General features: G+C 39.3%; 1 protein-coding gene across 1 annotated transcript; it reads left to right on the plus strand.

Annotated features, from left to right (window-relative positions):
- Positions 1-5,349: 5,349 nt before the first annotated feature.
- LOC119906231 (galactose-specific lectin nattectin-like) lies at positions 5,350-20,589 on the plus strand. Its single transcript, XM_038723795.1, has 7 exons — positions 5,350-5,409; positions 16,991-17,056; positions 17,730-17,745; positions 18,138-18,232; positions 18,558-18,692; positions 18,947-19,058; positions 20,360-20,589. The coding sequence occupies exons 2-7, from the start codon at positions 16,991-16,993 to the stop codon at positions 20,425-20,427; spliced, it is 492 nt and encodes a 163-aa protein (XP_038579723.1). The 5' UTR covers positions 5,350-5,409; the 3' UTR covers positions 20,428-20,589.
- The last annotated feature ends 860 nt before the right edge of the window (positions 20,590-21,449 follow it).

Genomic DNA, 21,449 nt, shown 5'->3' on the forward strand with positions numbered 1-21,449 from the left:
ATGTCACACTGCGATTAAATATTAATAACATCGGAAACGTTTCAAGGTTTAATATAGCTGTTATAATTAAAACAAATGTAAAAACTCTACTTACATTTGCTCCAATCCACAGCCCACCGGTCAAACAGAGGAGCCCAATGAAATGAAGAACTGATGCCATCAGTGTAAAGATATTAGAGAAGTTAATTCACTTTTGTAACATACAAATATGTGGGAGAAGTTTCATCGAAATGCGGCTTAATGCGATCTTATTTCTATATTTATCACTGGCAAGTAAGTCAAATATTAAATATAATCAAGAGTCTTTTCTGTAAAGCTGGTGCTGTGGTGAAAGGCAACAATTAAAACGTTACCTTGTAGTGATGATGAAGATGAAGTTGCAGTAGCAGGTAGCAGGATGTCTTGGAAAAGGGAGCTCTGTCCATATCTTTTCTGGCAGCTTTGGTTCCTTAAGTTACGTGTCATCCTCTGACAACAGGACACGGTCTAATTTTTTAATTAATATTGTTTTAGCTATTGCCACAGCCTTGAGTAAATAGTGATCAGTTTGTTTAACAATGTTAAAAAAAATATTCTGGTCATGTTAAGCACATGATACCGCAACAAAAACAAAGGTGTTACCTGTTACAGTACACTGGAGACACAGCTACACCTGTTAAATGTAATAGTCATATTAATATATCATCTGTATGTAATACAAAAAAAAATGCATTCAATTTTCTTATTATGATGTTAACAATATTTCAACATACAGCAGCAACACGGATAATTACTTTATTAATGCCTTTTGGGGAAAAAAACATTCCTTTTGAGAAAAATTTAAGGTAGTTCTTCTTCCGACTGAATCCCAAAAAATCAAAACTAAATTCAGTGACACAAGCAGTTGTACCACCATCGAGTAACTAAACTGACTACAAGACGTGACGTGCCAGGATCTGTCTGATCAAACAGGTGACAATGACTGGATCAATCATCAATCAACAGTATGTGATAACTTCACTGTAATTAATCACATATTTTAATGTCAGGTAATGAAGTTTGGAAAAGTAAAGACAAATGTAAGACAGAGATATTTCCCAGCTTCTGGTACAGGCCATGGTTTTCTCTCGCCTCGACTATTGCAATGCCCTCCTAGCAGGTCTTCCAGGTTGTGCGGTGAAACCCTTACAAATGGTCCAGAACGCAGCAGCGCGTCTGGTTTTTGATCAGCCCAAAAGAACGCATGTCACTCCACTGGGTGAACCATGGCCTCCCAAATCAAATTCAAGTCACTAACGCTTGCAGACAGAGCTACTACTGGGTCTGCACCCATCTACCTAAACTCCAAAATACAAGTTTACGTTCCATCTCGGGCCACTACGCTCCTCCAACGAACGCCGCCTGGCTCTGCCATCCCTTCACACAAAGCAATCCCAGTCCCGGCTGTTCTCATCTGTGACACCACGATGGTGGAACGAGCTACCACACGCCATCAGAGCAGGGGTGTCCCTCTCTAACTTCAAGAAGCTCTAGAAAACTCAGCTCTCCGAGAACACTTCCTCTTATAACACCTCTAACATGCACTTCCTGTCCTCTTCTTCTTCTATCCCCTCACAATTATCTTGTAATGATTGCAGTTTTTGTTAACTCTTATTTCTTTCCCTAGGTATCTACCCCATTGATGTGATATGTGCTATTAGCTCTCACTAGTATTTATTAGTGCTCTTACTAGTATGTATTGTCATTTGTAGATCTCATGCTGTAATTGATGCTTTGCTGATGTTGTTCCTCAAATGTAATTTTTGCTTTGGATAAAAGCGTCTGCCAATTGAATAAATGTAAAATGTAAATGTAAGCTTTCACTCATTGTAAAGAAGGGACTTGTTAAGAAAAGGTCACAGCACAAGCCGAGTAACATCAGGCAGAAGTTAGTTTTATAATTGCAGGACTCATTTTACCCAGCACCATCTGCACTGGGGCTGAATGAAATGCAAATATTTTTTAAAAATCATATTGTGATTATTACATCAGATATTGCAAGTAACAATTTTAGTTGAAATGTTCACTTTTGCGTTTCATTTACACAGTCAAAAATGAAAGAAGATGTGATTTCTGCTGGGGCATTTCTGCCCCACAGTGCTTCATTTATATAAACTGCACAATGGCATAACCCATTTTACCTTTATCAGAAAATTTCAGCTCATGTGATTTTAATATTGCACATGGCAATATTGTGATTTCAATAATATTTTGATAAAAAGTGCCTGAGTTGAAGTTAGTTATAAAGTGTATGACTGATCAGCTGCACTCATAAGCACACTGCCTGTCTCCTCTGAAAACAGACTGATCCAAATCCACCATGTATCACACAGACATGTGCAAATATATTGTAATAATTTATAGATTGTAATTTCTGTCAGTTCTCTCGACCTGTACAAGGTGTGTTTATTTGTATTATAGCTTTGATCATCAAGGAAATTCCTTGTGACTAAAATAAGACAGACAGGCATTAAGAAAATATGTAAAAGAAACACAAGGCAAAATAAACAGAAGATAGCCTACTGCCTGGTGGAGAGTAAACTCAAACTAATTTGCTCAAGACCAACTGTGTATACTGCAACTGGCAGTATTATCATACACTGACTGACAAGTTCAAAGTAAAGATGTTCAGCCATCACTCATACAGACTTATTTTGTACACTTCTTTAGTTACTTTTTAATCTTTTAATTTGATTTAAAAACATGTTTTGCTGTATTTAATTCTTCATGTTCAGCTGCTTCATTAACATTAACGTTTGAGAAGGTTGGCGTCTGACAAGCACGTTTGCAGTATATCAGAATCAGAAATACTTTATCGATCCCTGATGGGAAATTATTTAAAAGAATTGGGGAAGGGGAAATTTGTTCTCTGCATTTAACCCATCCTAATAAGGAGCAGTGGGCTGCCATTGTGCAGCACTGGGGGAGCAGTTAGGGGTTCAGGGCTTTGCCTATGAGCACCTTCAGCAATGAGCCATGCTGGACTCATTCTGGCAGGCCACCTGTTACCAAGCCAAGTCCCAACAGCTAATGCTGCCCCAAATGTATGTACAGTAACTTGAAACTTAAAAAATAAGGTGCAGAAAGTACAAAGACTACACCTGTTATTTCAAGTTGTCAGACACTTTTTATAAATTATGGTGCAATGTTTGGCGAAGATATCTAGAACTTTTTTGTTGAAAGCTTAATGATAAAATATTAATAAGGGATTATAAAGGATTTTATATACTGAGGACAGTTGATACTAGATTTGGATTTGTTAAAAATGCTACTTTTCTGCACAGCTGGGATAACATAATGCTGTGTAATGTTGAAATGTTGTTAGAAATAGGAGTGTGCCCAAAAATCAGCAGTATGTCGTTATGCATTTTTTCATGATACTGTATCAATATTCCAGCTCATCATATAGATATTTGAAAAATTAAGGCTTTTACTGTTTGCTCAATGCTAACATATAGTGGGAACATATAGTGATAATATAATCTTAACATAAAGTACACATAATGCTTCACATGTTTAACTTCCTGAGTGACATGCTCTGCTAATACTTAAAGTACATATGTTTCCTGAGCTCTGTGTGAAATAAAAGCAGCTGCTAACTAGACTATCTTGATCTGCTACTCTGCTGCTTCAGCACTCCACACACACTAAGTACAGCCACCCAAAGGGTAAAAATGCAGCTACCAATAGGCGGAGAAAGGGCAGCACTATGCTGTGTCACTGAACAGTTATCAATATAATGTGTGTACATATTAGACTTAAGTTGTATACAGCAATTTGTATTTTCAGCTAAAAAAAATCAGTAAATTCAATGAATTTGCTTTTTTATGTGCCTTTTTATAAAGAAATGTTTTTACAATAACTTTTCATAGTTGCTCTGTAGTTCTGCAGAATTTTCACACTACTATAACTTTTTCACAGGCAATTTGCATTCATAGTTAGACAGATATCATGATATCACTTTAGGATTGTCTAGCGATATATGGATTATTGCAGAATTGCTATATCATGATATTATCGTTATCATGAGCCATGTATTGTGTATCCTATCCTGGGTACCTTGTAATTCCCACCCCTAATTAGAAATAGAAAATATACGATAATGAACAGGCAACCGAGTGTGTAAGTACACCTAAAACTAATGCAGTCTAAGACAACAGTTCTGCATTAAATCATTTCTTTATAGAGGTTATGATGTTCAGTTTTTGTTGAAACCATGTTTAGTTCATTTCATTTCGGTCCGTTGTGCAATAGTATTTTATAAATATGTACATATACTTACATATGTAAATTATAAGATGTAATTTGTGCATTATACTGTGTTTTATATACTGATCAATTGGTAAAAGAGGGAGAGGACCTGATGACAGTCTGGCTCCAACTCCAGGCTCTGGTCCACCTGCTCTTGTTAGACAGTCCAGTGCTCCCGGCGCCCTTCTTTCCTGCTCCCCCCTTTGAGTAGAGGCGGCACAGTGTGGTATGAACCCTTTTTAACCAGTTGCGAAGTGTTATCAGTGTGAGGTGTGGTCCAATTTTTGTGTGCCAAGTGTGTGAGCAGTGTGGAAATACTCACCAAGCTCAAAGGGGGAAAGATAAGAATCATTGTCACCTGTTTGATCAGACAGATCCTAGAAGGTCTTGAGGTCAGTTTAGTCACTAGATGGCCGTACGGCTGCTATTGTGTCACTGAATTAAGTATTGAGATTGTTTGAGATTTGAGGTGCGGAATAAACCAGTAACATTTTTGAATATGTGGTCATTGGAGAGAATAGTTGCTTCTCTGCAAGCCCATTGGTAATTAACTGGTGGCTGTGATGTTTCCATAGAATTTTGAAAACTCAGATTTAGCCCTAAACTCCACCAGAGTAGTGCCTGCAGTTACATTACTTCTATTTTCAGCCAGAATAGCTACCTTACAATTTTCCCAAAAGGGATTAATAATAACACAACTGTGTTGCTGCTGTATGTAATAATGACGTAAATAGGTCAACACATTGAAATCAAATCATTGAATAACATCATAATAAGAAAATTGTATGCATTTTTTTGTATCACATACAGATAATTTATTATTACATTTGACATGGAACAGGTGTAGCTGTGTCTCCAGTTAACTGTAATAGGTAACACCTTTGTTTTGTTGCCGTATCAGTTGCTTAAAATGACCAGAATGTTTTTTTAACATTGTTTAACAAACTGTTTAACATTTGCTCAAGGCTGTGGCAATAGCTAAAAATATTCATAACAAAAATTAGACCGTGTCCTGTTATCAGGGAATGACACGTAAGTTAAGGAACCAAAGCACCCAGAAAAGATATATAAGGACTGAGTTCCCTTTTCCAAGACATCCTGCTACCTGCTACTGCTACTTCATCTGATCATCGCTACAAGGTAAAGTTTTAATTGTTGCCTTTCACCACAGCACCAGCTTTACAGAAAAGATTCTTGATTATATTTAAAATTTGACTTACTTGTCAGTGATGACTGTGGAAATAAGACTGCATTTAGCCACTTTTCTATGAAACTTCTCCCACATATTTGTATGTTACAAAGGTTTGTCTAATGTCTTTACACAGATGGCATCAGGTCTTCATTTCATTGGGCTCCTCTGTTTGACCAGTGGGCTTTGGATTGGAGCAAATGTAAGTAGAGTTTTTAATGCATTTGTTTTAATTATAACATCTATATCAAACATTTAAACTTTTCTGATGTTTTTAATATTTAATCAACAGCAGTGTGACATTCTGACTTTTGGACCCATACTGATTTGTAGGCTGTTTTATTGAAAACAAGGCAAAATCCTAGTTTAATCTGATCTTTAATCTAATAAACAGTCATTTTATTGAAGCATGAAGTTGGTACTACTGCCCACTGCTTCACAAATGTTTTATGTGATCAAATTGCACCGTTCCAACAAGCAGGTCTGGTGGTAATATTAAGCCTCTTACATTTATAATCAAGGACTTGAATCAGGTTTTTATATTGGCATATATGGTTTTCAGACTTAGATATATATATGTGAAGGGAGGACAATGAGCCATATTACCAGAAAATCAGTGTGTATTAAAAAAATGATTTAATAAAATGTCAGCACTGTGGTTCATTTGGATTAGATTGAATGGTTGATGTTACTCCACTCTTTTCTGGTGACTCATAGGTTGCAGCGAGCAGCTAATTCTTCAGATTTATGGTTTTAGCAACAATCAACCTTGCATGGTCAAGCTCCCTCTTACATCCAGGATCTGTTGCATGCACACATTTCTGGTCGCTCTCTGAGGTCTTCAGGCCAAGACCTTTTAACTGTTCCCAGAACACGTTATAAAACAAGAGGTGATCGTGCTTTCTGTGTGGTGGCTCCAAGGCTCTCGCTTTAGCCTTGAGAGCCTTGGATTCTGTGGAAACTTTTAGAAAACACCTTAATACACATCTTTTTAGACAAGCTTTTTACTAGCCATATAGTTTTGTATTTTAAGTGTTGTTGTTGTTGTTTTATTTTATTCTTTTACTGTGAAGCACTTTGTGACCCCTCTTGTCTGTGAAGGGTGCTATATAAATAACGTTTACTTACTTACTTACTTTCAGAGTTCAGAGTTTATTCATTAATTTAATATTTATGAAATGTTCAAATGAAGGGTCACAAAAATAGAGAAATACCTCTGGTTGTACAGTATTCATTTCTAATGCTGTGTTTTTACATCTACAGGGGCAAAGTGGACAAGGTTGGTGCTTCTTATATTTATGGAGATGAATGCTTGGAATACATAGCTGCCACTATGTGACCACAGTGAATGTAACCGCAAAGTTTCTTGCAGACTGTAACTACAAACAAATTGGAGAAGACAGGTTAAGGGTTTATGTTGTTCAACTCCCCAGGAAAATCATTATGAGCTTTAAACCAAAATTAACAAGTTTCACTCTTCTCACACGTTTGTTATTCCAACTAGAACAATTTATTGTTGCATTTTAGAGCAGAAACGATTAATCGATTGAAAGAAAATGAACAGGCAACTTTCTTGGAAATGTAATAATTGTTGAAGTACTTTTTCAAGCAAAATGCCAAACACTTGAGAAGAGTGAGGATAAGTTGACAATTCTTTTATAGGTAACTGCCCTGCGACCTGCCCTCCTGGTTGGACTCAGTTTGGCAGTCGCTGTTTCCTGTTCCAGTTCACTGATGTGGACTGGGCTACTGCAGAGGTACTTTATGAAACAATAACAGCCAAAACTACCACACTGTTTTCATTTGCACATCCTCTAAACCAGCTTTCTGCTATCATGCAGCCAAGGAAACTGTCAGTCTCAAGCACATTGATACTAAAATTAAAGTTGTGTTTTGTGCAATGTTATTGTGATATTCACACAGTTGGACTTCATGTGAAAAAAAACAAAAGGATTCTTTCGTTGTTGGTTTCTTTTGTTAGTTAAATATTATGTCCATTTAGTTATGTTGAATTCAAACATACTTAGTCTCTTTGGATTGCACTTTCTCTTCCTCATCAGCGTTTCTGCACCTCTATTGGTGGGAATCTGGCCTCCATTCAAGCCCCAGAGGAGTACGCCTTCATCAGAGATCTGATTTTCAGATCGACTAACACACATAAACCAACTTGGGTCGGAGGCTACGATGCAGTGAAGGTAAATGTTTTATCAATAAACATGATCTCATAATATGTTTGGTAGTTTTTACAACAACGACTTTTTACAAAAAAGTCTTTACATGGAACATAGAGAGGTATATATAGCAGCATATATACACATAACAGACAAATAATAAAAAACACCGTTAACAGTTGTTTTGGAATGGTGACAGATATCTCTGCAGTGGGGATGTCTGCACTGTCTGCATAGCAAGAAAAATAGTACATTGACCCTTACAACTTTTTCTTTCAGGAGGGTGTTTGGCTGTGGAGTGATGGTTCCAAGTGGGACTTCAAAGCCTGGGCTGCAGGGGAACCCAACAACGCTGGCGGAAATGAGAACTGCATGCAGATTAACTATTCAGGTACAAACTGATCTGATGTCCTCCTGTTTGGGATTTTTGTTGAGAAACAATGTGAAATCAGTTCTCTGGGGTGGTGATGGCGCATAGATAAGATGCTTGCATAGATAAGATGCTTGCATAGATAAGATGCTTGCATAGATAAGATGCTTGCATAGCTAAGATGCTTGCATAGCTAAGATGCTTGCATAGCTAAGATGCTTGCATAGATAAGATGCTTGCATAGATAAGATGCTTGCATAGATAAGATGCTTGCATAGATAAGATGCTTGCATAGATAAGATGCTTGCATAGATAAGATGCTTGCATAGATAAGATGCTTGCATAGATAAGATGCTTGCATAGATAAGATGCTTGCATAGATAAGATGCTTGCATAGATAAGATGCTTGCATAGATAAGATGCTTGCCTTTGGTGTGGGAGACCTGGGTTCAATTCCCACTGTGAGACATCCAGCATTGTGTCCCTGAGCAAGACACTTAACCCCTAGTTACTCCAGAGGCGTGCGACCTCTGAGATGTATAGCGATTGTAAGTTGCTTTGGATAAAAGCGTCAGCTAAATGAATAAATGTAATGTAATATTCAAGATAGAAAAATAATCTTTTGTAACTGATTGTTTACTGTATTATCTAATTTATACCTTACATTCTCTTCTTTTTGATTGTTTCCTTTCTTTGTTTGTAGTATATGCTTTCATTTACAAGGCAAGAGAGTGCTAAAGACCTATCAGGAGAGTTTTTACTTACTTAAAGCAGCAGCTGGTAACATTTGAACATACAATGCAAAACCTTCGGCCTCTCTCTCTGCTGCTCGTATCACGCTAAGCCCCTCCCACCAAACCCATAAGCAGGACACAGTTGCCCCGCGAGCATCATCCTGCATAGGGCTAGAGTCGCGGCCCAGAGTAAAGTGTTCCAAGCTTCAGAGGGAGCTGCGACAAAATCTAACAGCAGGATGAGAGGCTAGGACATCACTGTTCCCAAGTTATCCCCCCAGAGTTTGTCATATTGCCTCTTTGCCACTTGTCTATACGAGCGCCATGGCATCAAACACAATGAGCCCGAAGCTCTGTGTGGAGCCGGGATGTGTTCTCACACGTGTTTGTACTGCATGCTGTTGTTGGAAAAGGAGCGATGGGCAGTTCCTTAATTTCCTGTGGTTAGAATGAAGATATTGAGCTGACTGCATGAGCAGTCATTGACACTGTGTAAGGCTACCTTCAGACTGCAGGCCAAAGTGACCCAATTTTTTTGCTCTACATGACTCAGATCTGATTTTTTTTATGAGTCTGTTCCCCCGCCAGACGGAGGCGCGATGTATGAAAAATCTCCACAAAAGCCATTATTATACATGTGGCTCTCTTCATCCTCGACCTTGCTATCATCTGCTCACAAATTCCCTTTCACCTGAAATCGACCGGGTCACGAGCTCTCTTCTGAGTTACATGCATGCTACTTATCCGAGTGGACGCAGTAGAGCGAGAGACAGAGTTGTGGGGTACAAAAAAGTAATGAATTGTTGCAAATACCAGCAGGAGGAACCTGACTGTTTTGTTTTATTTGTGACAGATTATCTGTCTCATGTACTGCTGTCAGGATATAGTGACAGTTTTAGTAAATAAATAAAGCAAATATGACATGTCATATTGTCATATATGTCATTAAAAAAATCCCTACTTCAGCTTTAATTGACAAAAGGAAAACAATATTGTTGTGAAAACTTTGTATCAGAGGCCTCTAATGTGCTGTTATTGTTATATCTGTCTACAGGAAGAGATTTTGTCAACGATTACCCCTGTACTACCCTGAATTCTGTTCTTTGTGCCAAACGCCTGTAAAGATCTTCATCATGTAGTGACACATGAGGATGTCACTTCCCCGCTGATGATGGTATTTCCACCAGGATCTGAAGCCTCGATGACATCACTGCTGGATAACCAATTAACAGTTCTGATTTAAATTTCAGTTGATTCAATAAACACATATATCCTCTTCAGCAACCTGTCTCACCTCTTTGTAACACCGTCTCATGCACCAAAGCTCAACAGTTCTATTAAACAGTTTTCAAACATTATCTATCAATCAGTTTTACTTCAGATTGCGGTTCCATATCAGAGATTTCAGATTCAAAGAGTAAAACCACACACAACTACAGCACATCAGAAACATACAAATCAAAACAGACACACACAAGCATATACATATACAAGTACTCACAGACATTCTCCGGAGTTCAATAGGATCTGATCTTTAAGATGATTTTATGAACAGGAATGATGATGTGTTCTCGTGTTGTTAGTTAGGAGCTGATTAAAAACTGCTCACAGCTGAAATCAGGATTTTGTTTCCGAGATAAGATGCTGGTCTTTTCTCAGATGTTTGGAGCTGTTGAGATTTTTATACCTTTATATACCTCAATTGTCTTGTGGGTCGAGATTAAAAGATTTAATTTTAAAATGGTCAAACAAAACTAGATGTAGGAGCCATGATATTGTGTTGTGTTGTGTTGTTAAGGCCAATTCTGGCCTCATGTAATTTAAATTACACCAGACAAAGACCCCACACTCCCGTCCAGTTATCGCCCAATATCACTTATTAACACAGATCTTAAAATCATCTGCAAAACCCTAGCAAGAAGGCTAGAGAAGGTCACTCCTGGTATAATACACTCTGACCAAACACGTAATAGACTATGCCACTATTCATAAACTGGAAACTACAGTGATTTCTTTAGATGCAGAGAAAGCATTTGACAGAGTAAATTGGAAATTTCTATTCGCTACTTTATATAAATTTGGATTTGGAAACTCTTTCATAGATTGGATTAAAATCTTATACAGTTCCTCAAGAGCTTCTGTCAAAACAAATGATCATACTTCTCCATGCTTTAGTCTCCAGAGGGGTACCAGGCAGGGTTGCCCGCTCTCTCCCTCGCTATTTGCTATTTTTATAGAACCGACAAAATAATAATATTAAAGGAATTCAAACCACAAGATAAGCCTTTATGCAGATGATGTATTACTTTTCCTCCGAAACTCACAAACTTTGCTTTCTGAGACAATCACACTTATAGATAAATTCTCATCCATCTCAGACTACTCAATTAACTGGAGTAAATCCATAGTTTTACCTGTAAAGTGTGATTTCCAGAGTATATCTACCACACCGCTAAAGTCTGGGAATATTAAATATCTGGGTGTCAATATTTCCTCCAGGCTGTCAGAACTGAAATGGCTAAACTACACGCCTTTACTTAAATCAATAGAGGATGACCTTGTACGGTGGACATCATTATCTATATCACTCATGGGAAGAGTCTCCACCATAAAAATGATGGTCCTACCTAAAATGAATTACCTGTTTTCAATGTTACCCACCAAACCCTCTGCTGTCTGGTTTAAATCGCTGGACTCAAACATCTCAAAATTTTTGTGGAAAAATAAACCCCCACGATTATTTCCTGTCCAATAGACTACAATATATCTCAAAATGGATCAATCAGAGCTCCCTGGACCACTCATGGATGGACATAGAACAAACATTCTGTAAGGAAATTAAAATTTCCGATATGCCATTCATCAGTTCCAGCATCAAACGTCATACCTGCTTTAAAAGCATTAACATAAGCACTTCCTTGGCAGCTTGGTGGTAACTTCTCAAAATATCTGGGTCTTCACCTATCCCATGCAGATTTACGCCAATCTGGAATAATCCTGACATCCTGCAAAATAAGAAAACATTAAATTCCCAACTGTGGTATGACAAAGGGATAAGACATCGAGAGCATGTAATGCAAGGCAGTAACTTTATAGTCTATCTAGTGGCACATTATGGAATTAGCCATAATAGATTTCAACAGTTTAAATCCATAATTCATGCTAGATTTAAGGATAAAATAATGGATTTAGATTTACCTCCAATGATAACAGACTTTCTTAAACTCTCGCCTCCAAAACTGTTATCAAAAGTATACATGTTACTGTTAAAAACAGATAGTTCAATCTCTCTCCTATTCTTAATGTGGGAGACAGATCTATCCATTAGTCCAGACCAAAACTTTTGGATGCAGATATGTTTAAATACCTTTAGAATGACTACAAATCCCAATCTACAACTTCTACAGTATAAAACTCTCCATAGAACACACTATACTGGACAAAGGATGTTCAGAATGGGTCTTATGCAGTCAAACATCTGCCGGAACTGCTCAGGTAACGTATCTGATTACATGCATGCTATGTGGCAATGTACACCTGTTCAAAAATTCTGGCAGAAGATATGTGAAGACCTAACGATGTGGCTATGCTTGTGGTGGGTTTCGGTCCGGTGGTGAACGTGCGGTGTGGGTCACGGTGTAGCCATGGGTGGGGTCTGTGGTCTCCCTGGCTGCGGGGGGGATGGGGCGGTTTGCACTGGCTGGCATCTCTCCTGTGCTGCACATTACTTGGCTGTTGTGTGCTGCTAGTTAGATTGGTAGCGGGGTAGTTTTGATTGGCACACCTGTAGGTCGTTATTGGCTTGCGTGCTTGTCGGGGGTTGGGGGCATCAGGTGCGGGCCTGGACTGGGCGGGTGTGCGGCTCTGTCCTGTGTGCATGCTGTGCATCCTGATACTTGCATTTCGGTTCTCTGAGGGGTCTGGCGACTGGTTGTTGGAGGGGTGGGGGACCGGGAAGCAAGGGTTGACGGGGTGGGTTGGGGGTGCAGCCTGGTCCTTTTTGAGCTGGTTGGGGGGTGTCTCCTCTGGACTTTAGTGTCCGGACTGGATGGTGGTTGTGCAGGGATCCTGTGTGGGGAGGGATTGTGCTTTGGGGTGTGTCGATGGTTACTTTGTGGTCGCATCGCGGCCCTCTGGATTGTGGCCGTGTTGAGTCCTAGGGGCTGGGTGCATCTGCTGACTCCCTAGGGCTGAGGGGCTGTTGCTGCTGTCGCGGGGTGATTGCTGTCTCTTTTCTTTGGGGACGGTGGGGGTGTGTGTGTGGGATGCTTCGCTGCTAGGGAGGGAAGGGCACGGGGGTGGTGGTCTTCTGGCCTGACATGGCCTGAGTGACATTGCCTCCTGGGTGTGGGCGGACCTTCGGGTCTGGGCCGTTCTATCCTCGGGCGGGGTCCTTGCTGCTCTGGACCTGCTCTCTTGTAGGGGGGGGGGGGTTGTGCCAGATCCGGTGGCCTGGTGGTGCTCGGAGGGAACGTGAGGTGGGGGCTGCCAGAGGGGCCTCGGCGAGGCCTGGGGATTATTGGACTTTGGGCTGGGGCTGCACTGACCTGCCTCGGGGGTGTGTGGGGTGTCTGGGTCTCGGGGCTTTGGAGCCTCTGGGTCTGGGGCGGGACTGATCTTGGGGGGGCCTGGAGCTGGGCGGGGTTGTCGGGGTTGTCTGGCGTCCTTCTGCTTAGGGGGGTGGGGGACGGGACTGATTGAATGATGGGGCCAGTCAGGAATGTGGTCCCAATGAGGAGGACCATTCTAGCCTCCCTATGACCTCCTTCACCTTTCCCCCTTTGGTCATGTCTCACAACATACACCCTTAGGACTCTGGGGTGCAGGCAGGCTGCAGGGTGTTGTGTGGGTGGGGCTGCTTTATTGCGGCCTCGCCCTTCTTCCTCCCCCACTGGCCGCCCCTCAATTTTAATTGCACATTAGACACAGAGGGCTTGGTGGGTGGGAGGGGCACAATGGGAGGCTCCACTACCTGACAGTTGTGGGGTGCCTGTGTCACAACTACCCTCCAATTTTAACTCCACCTTAGTTCCCACACACCTTATCTTTACTCCACCATACAACACTTCACAATCATGACATGCATCCAACACAAAACAATATATTTACAAAGGCAGGCAGAGGGGTTGAAGGAGTGGGGGAGATTGATCCTAAAATAAGACAGACAGGCATTAAGAAAATATGTAAAAGAAACACGAGGCAAAATAAACAGACTATAGCCTACTGCCTGGTGGAGAGTAAACTAAAAGAATTGGGGAAGGGGAAATTTGTTCTCTGCATTTAACCCATCCTAATAAGGAGCAGTGGGCTGCCATTGTGCAGCACTGGGGGAGCAGTTAGGGGTTCAGGGCTTTGCCTATGAGCACCTTCAGCAATGAGCCATGCTGGACTCATTCTGGCAGGCCACCTGTTACCAAGCCAAGTCCCAACAGCTAATGCTGCCCCAAATGTATATACAGTAACTTGAAACTTAAAAAATAAGGTGCAGAAAGTACAAAGACTACACCTGTTATTTCAAGTTGTCAAACACTTTTTATAAATTATGGTGCAATGTTTGGTGAAGTTATCTAGAACTTTTTTGTTGAAAGCTTAATGATAAAATATTAATAAGGGGATTATAAAGGATTTTATATACTGAGGACAGTTGATACTAGATTTGGATTTGATAAAAATGCTACTTTTCTGCACAGCTGGGATAACATAATGCTGTTTTAATGTTGAAATGTTGTTAGAAATAGGAGTGTGCCAAAAAATCAGCAGTATGTCGTTATGCATTTTTTTCATGATACTGTATCGATATTCCAGCTCATGATATAGATACGTGAAAAATTAAGGCTTTTACTGTTTGCTCAATGCTAACATATAGTGGGAACATATAGTGATAATATAATCTTAACATAAAGTACACATAATGCTTCACATGTTTAACTTCCTGAGTGACATGCTCTGCTAATACTTAAAGTACATATGTTTCCTGAGCTCTGTGTGAAATAAAAGCAGCTGCTAACTAGACTATCTTGATCTGCTACTCTGTTGCTTCAGCACTCCACACACACTAAGTACAGCCACCCAAAGGGTAAAAACAAAACTCTGGCCTAAAAATACAGCTACCAATAGGCGGAGAAAGGGCAGCACTATGCTGTGTCACTGAACAGTTATCAATATAATGTGTGTACATATTAGACTTAAGTGGTATACAGCAATTTGTATTTTCAGCAAAAAAAATCAGTAAATTCAATGAATTTTCTTTTTTATGTGCCTTTTTATAAAGAAATGTTTTTACAATAACTTCTCATAGTTGCTCTGTAGTTCTGCAGAATTGTGCCGTTTTCTAACAGTTTAGATTTGCAGCAAATAAATAGAAAACTTTTTCACAAGCAATTTGCATTCATAGTTAGACAGATATCATGATATCAGGATTGTCTAGCGATACATGGATTATTGTTATGAAGTTGCTATTAGTGTGAGATGTGGTCCAATTTTTGTGTGCCAAGTGTGTGAGCAAGCTCAGGAGGGGGAAAGATAAGAATCATTGTCACCTGTTTGATCAGACAGATCCTAGAAGGTCTTGTGGTCAGTTTAGTTACTAGATGGCCGCCCAGCTGCTATTGTGTCACTGAATTTAGTTTTGAGATTTTTTGAGATTTCAGGTGCGAAAGTAACCAGTAGAGTTGAGCCGGATACTCGGCTAAAACGAGTACGGATACGGATAAAGCACTTTTGCCGAGTACGAGTATTAGGCTATACGAGTAATACGAGTCAGTATCTGTGCTCGGATTGAATAAAAATCCTCATTGGGTAGCTGACTGTGTCTGCCTTCTGTGATCACAGTAAACGTGGGGTTTGTTCAGACGTGGTGCTTGGTAGAATGCGACTCGCGTTGCGTCTCTGCCTGTCAGAGATTTATTTTACTTTTTTATACCGTCAGCTGGCTCTAACCAGTTCATAAAAAAAATAAAGGAAGTAGTGGTATAAAACTATATTACAAATTAATTAGTTAAAGGTAGTTGTGGTATAAATAAATTATTTAAAATAATATTAAATTAAGCTACACACACACAAACTCAATGCTGATGCTGTCATGTAGTTTTCTAATAAATATAATAATTTCTGATCAACTCAAATCAATTGCATGCTTAAAATAACATACAGGTTAAAGCCCCGCCCATTTAGAGACAACCCGACACACTTCCGGGTTAGGCCCCGCCCAGTCCGAGTACAGATACAGATAATTCATATGGTTAACACAGATACAGAGACAGATAATGCTGTACTCGCTCATCCCTAGTAACCAGTAACATTTTTGAATATGTGGTCATTGCATCAAAATGATTCATTCTTGAAAATATGCTAAGATGTTTTCAGAGATGTAAGGATCCTGTCAGGAGAGAACGGCACATGATCTCGGCAGTGTCCATAGTCATAATGGAGAGAATAGTTGTTTCTCCGCAAGCCCATTGGTAATTTACTGGTGGCTGTGATGTTTTCATAGAATTTTGAAAACTCAGATTTAGCCCTAAACTCCACCAGAGCAGTGCCTACAGTTACATTACTTCTATTTTCAGCCAGAAGAACTACCTTACATTTTTCCCAAGAGGGATTAATAATAACACACAACTGTGTTGCTGCTGTATGTAATAATGACATAAATAGGTCAACACATTGAAATATTGTTAACATCGTAATAAGAAAATTGTATGCATTTTTTTGTATCACATACAGATAATTTATTATTACATTTGACCCAGAACAGGTGTAGCTGTGTCTCCAGTTAACTGTAACAGGTGACACCTTTGTTTTTTGTTGCCGTATCAGTTGCTTGAGCTGCTTCATAAAATGACCAGAATGTTTTTTTAACATTGTTTAATGAACTGTTTAACATTTACTCAAGGCTGTGGCAATAGCTAAAACAATATTCATTACAAAATAATTAGACCGTGTCCTGTGATCAGGGGATGACACGTAAGCAAACAAAACAACCAGAAAAGGTATATAAGGACAGAGTTCCCTTTTCCAAGACATCCTGCTACCTGTTACCTGCTACTGCAACCTCATCTGATCATCGCTACAAGGTAACGTTTTAATTGTTGCCTTTCACCACAGCACCAGCTTTACAGAAAAGATTGTTGATTATATTTAAAATTTGACTTACTTGTCAGTGATGACTGTGGAAATAAGACTGCATTTAGCCACTTTTCTATGAAACTTCTCCCACATATTTGTATGTTACAAAGGTTTGTCTAATGTCTTTACACAGATGGCATCAGGTCTTCATTTCATTGGGCTCCTCTGTTTGACCAGTGGGCTGTGGATTGGAGCAAATGTAAGTAGAGTTTTTACATTTGTTTTAATTATAACATCTATATTAAACATTTAAACTTTTCTGATGTTTTTAATATTTAATCAACAGCAGTGTGACATTCTGACTTTTGGACCCACACTGATTTGTAGGCTGTTTTATTGAAAACAAGGCAAAATCCTAGTTTAATCTGATCTTTAATCTAAAACTGTCATTTTATTGAAGCATAAAGTTGGTACTACTGCCCACTGCTTCACAAATGTTTTATGTGATCAAATTGCACCGTTCCAACAAGCAGGTCTGGTGGTAATATTAAGCCTCTTACATTTATAATCAAGGACTTGAATCAGGTTTTTATATATACTACCATACTACCAGAAAATCAGTGTGTATTTAAGAAAATGTGGTTCATTTGGATTAGATTGAATGGTTGATGTTGCTCCACTCATTTCTGGTGACTCATAGGTTGCAGTGAGCAGCTAATTCTTAAGATTTATGATGGTTTTAGAGTAAAGCAGCTGATTTTTTACAGTCGGCTAAAGGCCTTATTTTTGTTGGTAACTTTCACACTCTGCTTCTCAAGTGTTTTCAGAGAGTTTCAGAGTTTTTGAAATGTTCAAATGAAGGGTCACAAAAATAGAGAAATACCTCTGGTTGTACAGTATTCATTTCTAATGCTGTGTTTTTACATCTACAGGGGCAAAGTGGACAAGGTTGGTGCTTCTTATATATCTTATATTTATGGAGATGAATGCTTGGAATACATAGCTGCCACTATGTGACCACAGTGAATGTAACTGCAAAGTTTCTTGCAGACTGTAACTACAAACAAATTGGAGAAGACAGGTTAAGGGTTTATGTTGTTCAACTCCCCAGGAAAATCATTATGAGCTTTAAACCAAAATTAACAAGTTTCACTCCTCTCACACGTTTGTTATTCCAACTAGAACAATTTATTGTTGCATTTTAGAGCAGAAACGATTAATCGATTGAAAGAAAATGAACAGGCAACTTTCTTGGAAATGTAATAATTGTTGAAGTACTTTTTCAAGCAAAATGCCAAACACTTGAGAAGAGTGAGGATAAGTTGACAATTCTTTTATAGGTAACTGCCCTGCGACCTGCCCTCCTGGTTGGACTCAGTTTGGCAGTCGCTGTTTCCTGTTCCAGTTCACTGATGTGGACTGGGCTACTGCAGAGGTACTTTATGAAACAATAACAGCCAAAACTACCACACTGTTTTCATTTGCACATCCTCTAAACCAGCTTTCTGCTATCATGCAGCCAAGGAAACTGTCAGTCTCAAGCACATTGATACTAAAATTAAAGTTGTGTTTTTTTAAGATGTTATTGTGATATTCACACAGTTGGACTTCATGTGAAAAAAATAAAATACAAAACATTTCAAATTCAAAGGATTCATTCATGATTGGATTCTATTGGTGGTTAAATATTATGTCCATTTAGTTATGTTGAATTCAAACATACTTAGTCTCTTTGGATTGCACTTTCTCTTCCTCATCAGCGTTTCTGCACCTCTATTGGTGGGAATCTGGCCTCCATTCAAGCCCCAGAGGAGTACGCCTTCATCAGAGATCTGATTTTCAGATCGACTAACACACATAAACCAACTTGGGTCGGAGGCTACGATGCAGTGAAGGTAAATGTTTTATCAATAAACATGAACTCATAATATGTTTGGTAGTTTTTACAACAACGACTTTTTACAAAAAAGTCTTTACATGGAACATAGAGAGGTATATATAGCAGCATATATACACATAACAGACAAATAATAAAAAACACCGTTAACAGTTGTTTTGGAATGGTGACATATCTCTGCAGTGGGGATGTCTGCACTGTCTGCATAGCAAGAAAAATAGTAAATTGACCCTTACAACCCTTTTCTTTCAGGAGGGTGTGTGGCTGTGGAGTGATGGTTCCAAGTGGGACTTCAAAGCCTGGGCTGCAGGGGAACCCAACAACGGTGGCGGAAATGAAAACTGCATGCAGATTAACTATTCAGGTACAAACTGATCTGATGTTCTCCTGTTTGGGATTTTTGTTGAGAAACAATGTGAAATCAGTTCTCAATATTCAAGATAGAAAAATAATCTTTTGTAACTGATTGTTTACTGTATTATCTAATTTATACCTTACATTCTCTTCTTTTTGATTGTTTCCTTTCTTTGTTTGTAGTATATGCTTTCATTTACAAGGCAAGAGAGTGCTAAAGACCTATCAGGAGAGTTTTTACTTACTTAAAGCAGCAGCTGGTAACATTTGAACATACAATGCAAAACCTTCGGCCTCTCTCTCTGCTGCTCGTATCACGCTAAGCCCCTCCCACCAAACCCATAAGCAGGACACAGTTGCCCCGCGAGCATCATCCTGCATAGGGCTAGAGTCGCGGCCCAGAGTAAAGTGTTCCAAGCTTCAGAGGGAGCTGCGACAAAATCTAACAGCAGGATGAGAGGCTAGGACATCACTGTTCCCAAGTTATCCCCCAGAGTTTGTCATATTGCCTCTTTGCCACTTGTCTATACGAGCGCCATGGCATCAAACACAATGAGCCCGAAGCTCTGTGTGGAGCCGGGATGTGTTCTCACACGTGTTTGTACTGCATGCTGTTGTTGGAAAAGGAGCGATGGGCAGTTCCTTAATTTCCGGTGGTTAGAATGAAGATATTGAGCTGACTGCATGAGCAGTCATTGACACTGTGTAAGGCTACCTTCAGACTGCAGGCCAAAGTGACCCAATTTTTTTGCATGTGACTCAGATCTGATTTCTTTATGAGTCTGGACACTCAGATCGGAATTGATGCGACTTTGAGGTCACTCTAGAGCAGCTGTTCCCCCGCCAGACGGAGGCGCAATGTACAAAAAATCTCCACAAAAGCCATTATTATACATGTGGCTCTTCATCCTCGACCTTGCTATCATCTGCTCACAAATTCCCTTTCACCTGAAATCGACCGGGTCACGAGCTCTCTTCTGAGTTACATGCATGCTACTTATCCGAGTGGACGCAGTAGAGCGAGAGACAGAGTTGTGGGGTACAAAAAAGTAATGAATTGTTGCAAATACCAGCAGGAGGAACCTGACTGTTTTGTTTTATTTGTGACAGATTATCTGTCTCATGTACTGCTGTCAGGATATAGTGACAGTTTCAGCAAATAAATAAAGCAAATATGACATGTCATACTGTCATATATGTCATTAAAAAAATCCCTACTTCAGCTTTAATTGACAAAAGGAAAACAATATTGTTGTGAAAACTTTGTATCAGAGGCCTCTAATGTGCTGTTATTGTTATATCTGTCTACAGGAAGAGATTTTGTCAACGATTACCCCTGTACTACCCTGAATTCTGTTCTTTGTGCCAAACGCCTGTAAAGATCTTCATCATGTGGTGACACATGAGGATGTCACTTCCCCGCTGATGATGGTATTTCCATCAGGATCTCAAGCCTCGATGACATCACTGCTGGATAACCAATTAACAGTTCTGATTTAAATTTCAGTTGATTCAATAAACACATATATCCTCTTCAGCAACCTGTCTCACCTCTTTGTAACACTGTCTCATGCACCAAAGCTCAACAGTTCTATCAAACAGTTTTCAAACATTATCTATCAATCAGTTTTACTTCAGATTGCGGTTCCATATCAGAGATTTCAGATTCAAAGAGTAAAACCACACACAACTACAGCACATCAGAAACATACAAATCAAAACAGACACACACAAGCATATACATATACAAGTACTCACAGACATTCTCCGGAGTTCAATAGGATCTGATCTTTAAGATGATTTTATGAACAGGAATGATGATGTGTTCTCGTGTTGTTAGTTAGGAGCTGATTAAAAACTGCTCACAGCTAAAATAAGGATTTTGTTCCCGAGATAAGACGCTGGTCTTTTCTCAGATGTTAGACGCTGTTGAGATTTTTATACCTTTATATACCTCAATTGTCTTGTGGGTCGAGATTAAAAGATTTAATTTTAAAATGGTCAAACAAAACTAGATGTAGGAGCCATGATATTGTGTTGTGTTGTGTTGTTAAGGCCAATTCTGGCCTCATGTAATTTAAATTACACCAGACCCCACATTCCCGTCCAGTTATCGCCTAATATTACTTATTAACACAGATCTTAAAATTATCTGCAAAACCCTAGCAAGAAGGCTAGAGAAGGTCACTCCTGGTATAATACACTCTGACCAAACAGGATTTATTAAGGGCAGGCACTCCACCAACAATACACGCAGGCTACTTAACGTAATAGACTATGCCACTATTCATAAACTGGAAACTACAGTGATTTCTTTAGATGCAGAGAAAGCATTTGACAGAGTAAATTGGAAATTTCTATTCGCTACTTTATATAAATTTGGATTTGGAAACTCTTTCAT

The sequence above is a fragment of the Micropterus salmoides genome, unplaced genomic scaffold, assembly GCF_014851395.1.
Source record: "Micropterus salmoides isolate LMB-PRFRI ecotype aquatic unplaced genomic scaffold, ASM1485139v1 Ms_hic_scaffold_16, whole genome shotgun sequence".
In the NCBI taxonomy this organism is placed as follows: Eukaryota; Metazoa; Chordata; class Actinopteri; order Centrarchiformes; family Centrarchidae; genus Micropterus; species Micropterus salmoides.

What these genes read in the sequence shown, in the direction of transcription:
- LOC119906231 (XM_038723795.1), top strand. Translation starts at nt 16,991, where the DNA reads ATGGCATCAGGTCTTCATTTCATTGGGCTCCTCTGTTTGACCAGTGGG. An exon ending in GAGGCTACGATGCAGTGAAG is followed by an intron (nt 18,693 to 18,946) that starts GTAAATGTTTTA and finishes CTTTTCTTTCAG; the next exon opens with GAGGGTGTGTGGCTGTGGAG. An exon ending in CATGCAGATTAACTATTCAG is followed by an intron (nt 19,059 to 20,359) that starts GTACAAACTGAT and finishes ATCTGTCTACAG; the next exon opens with GAAGAGATTTTGTCAACGAT.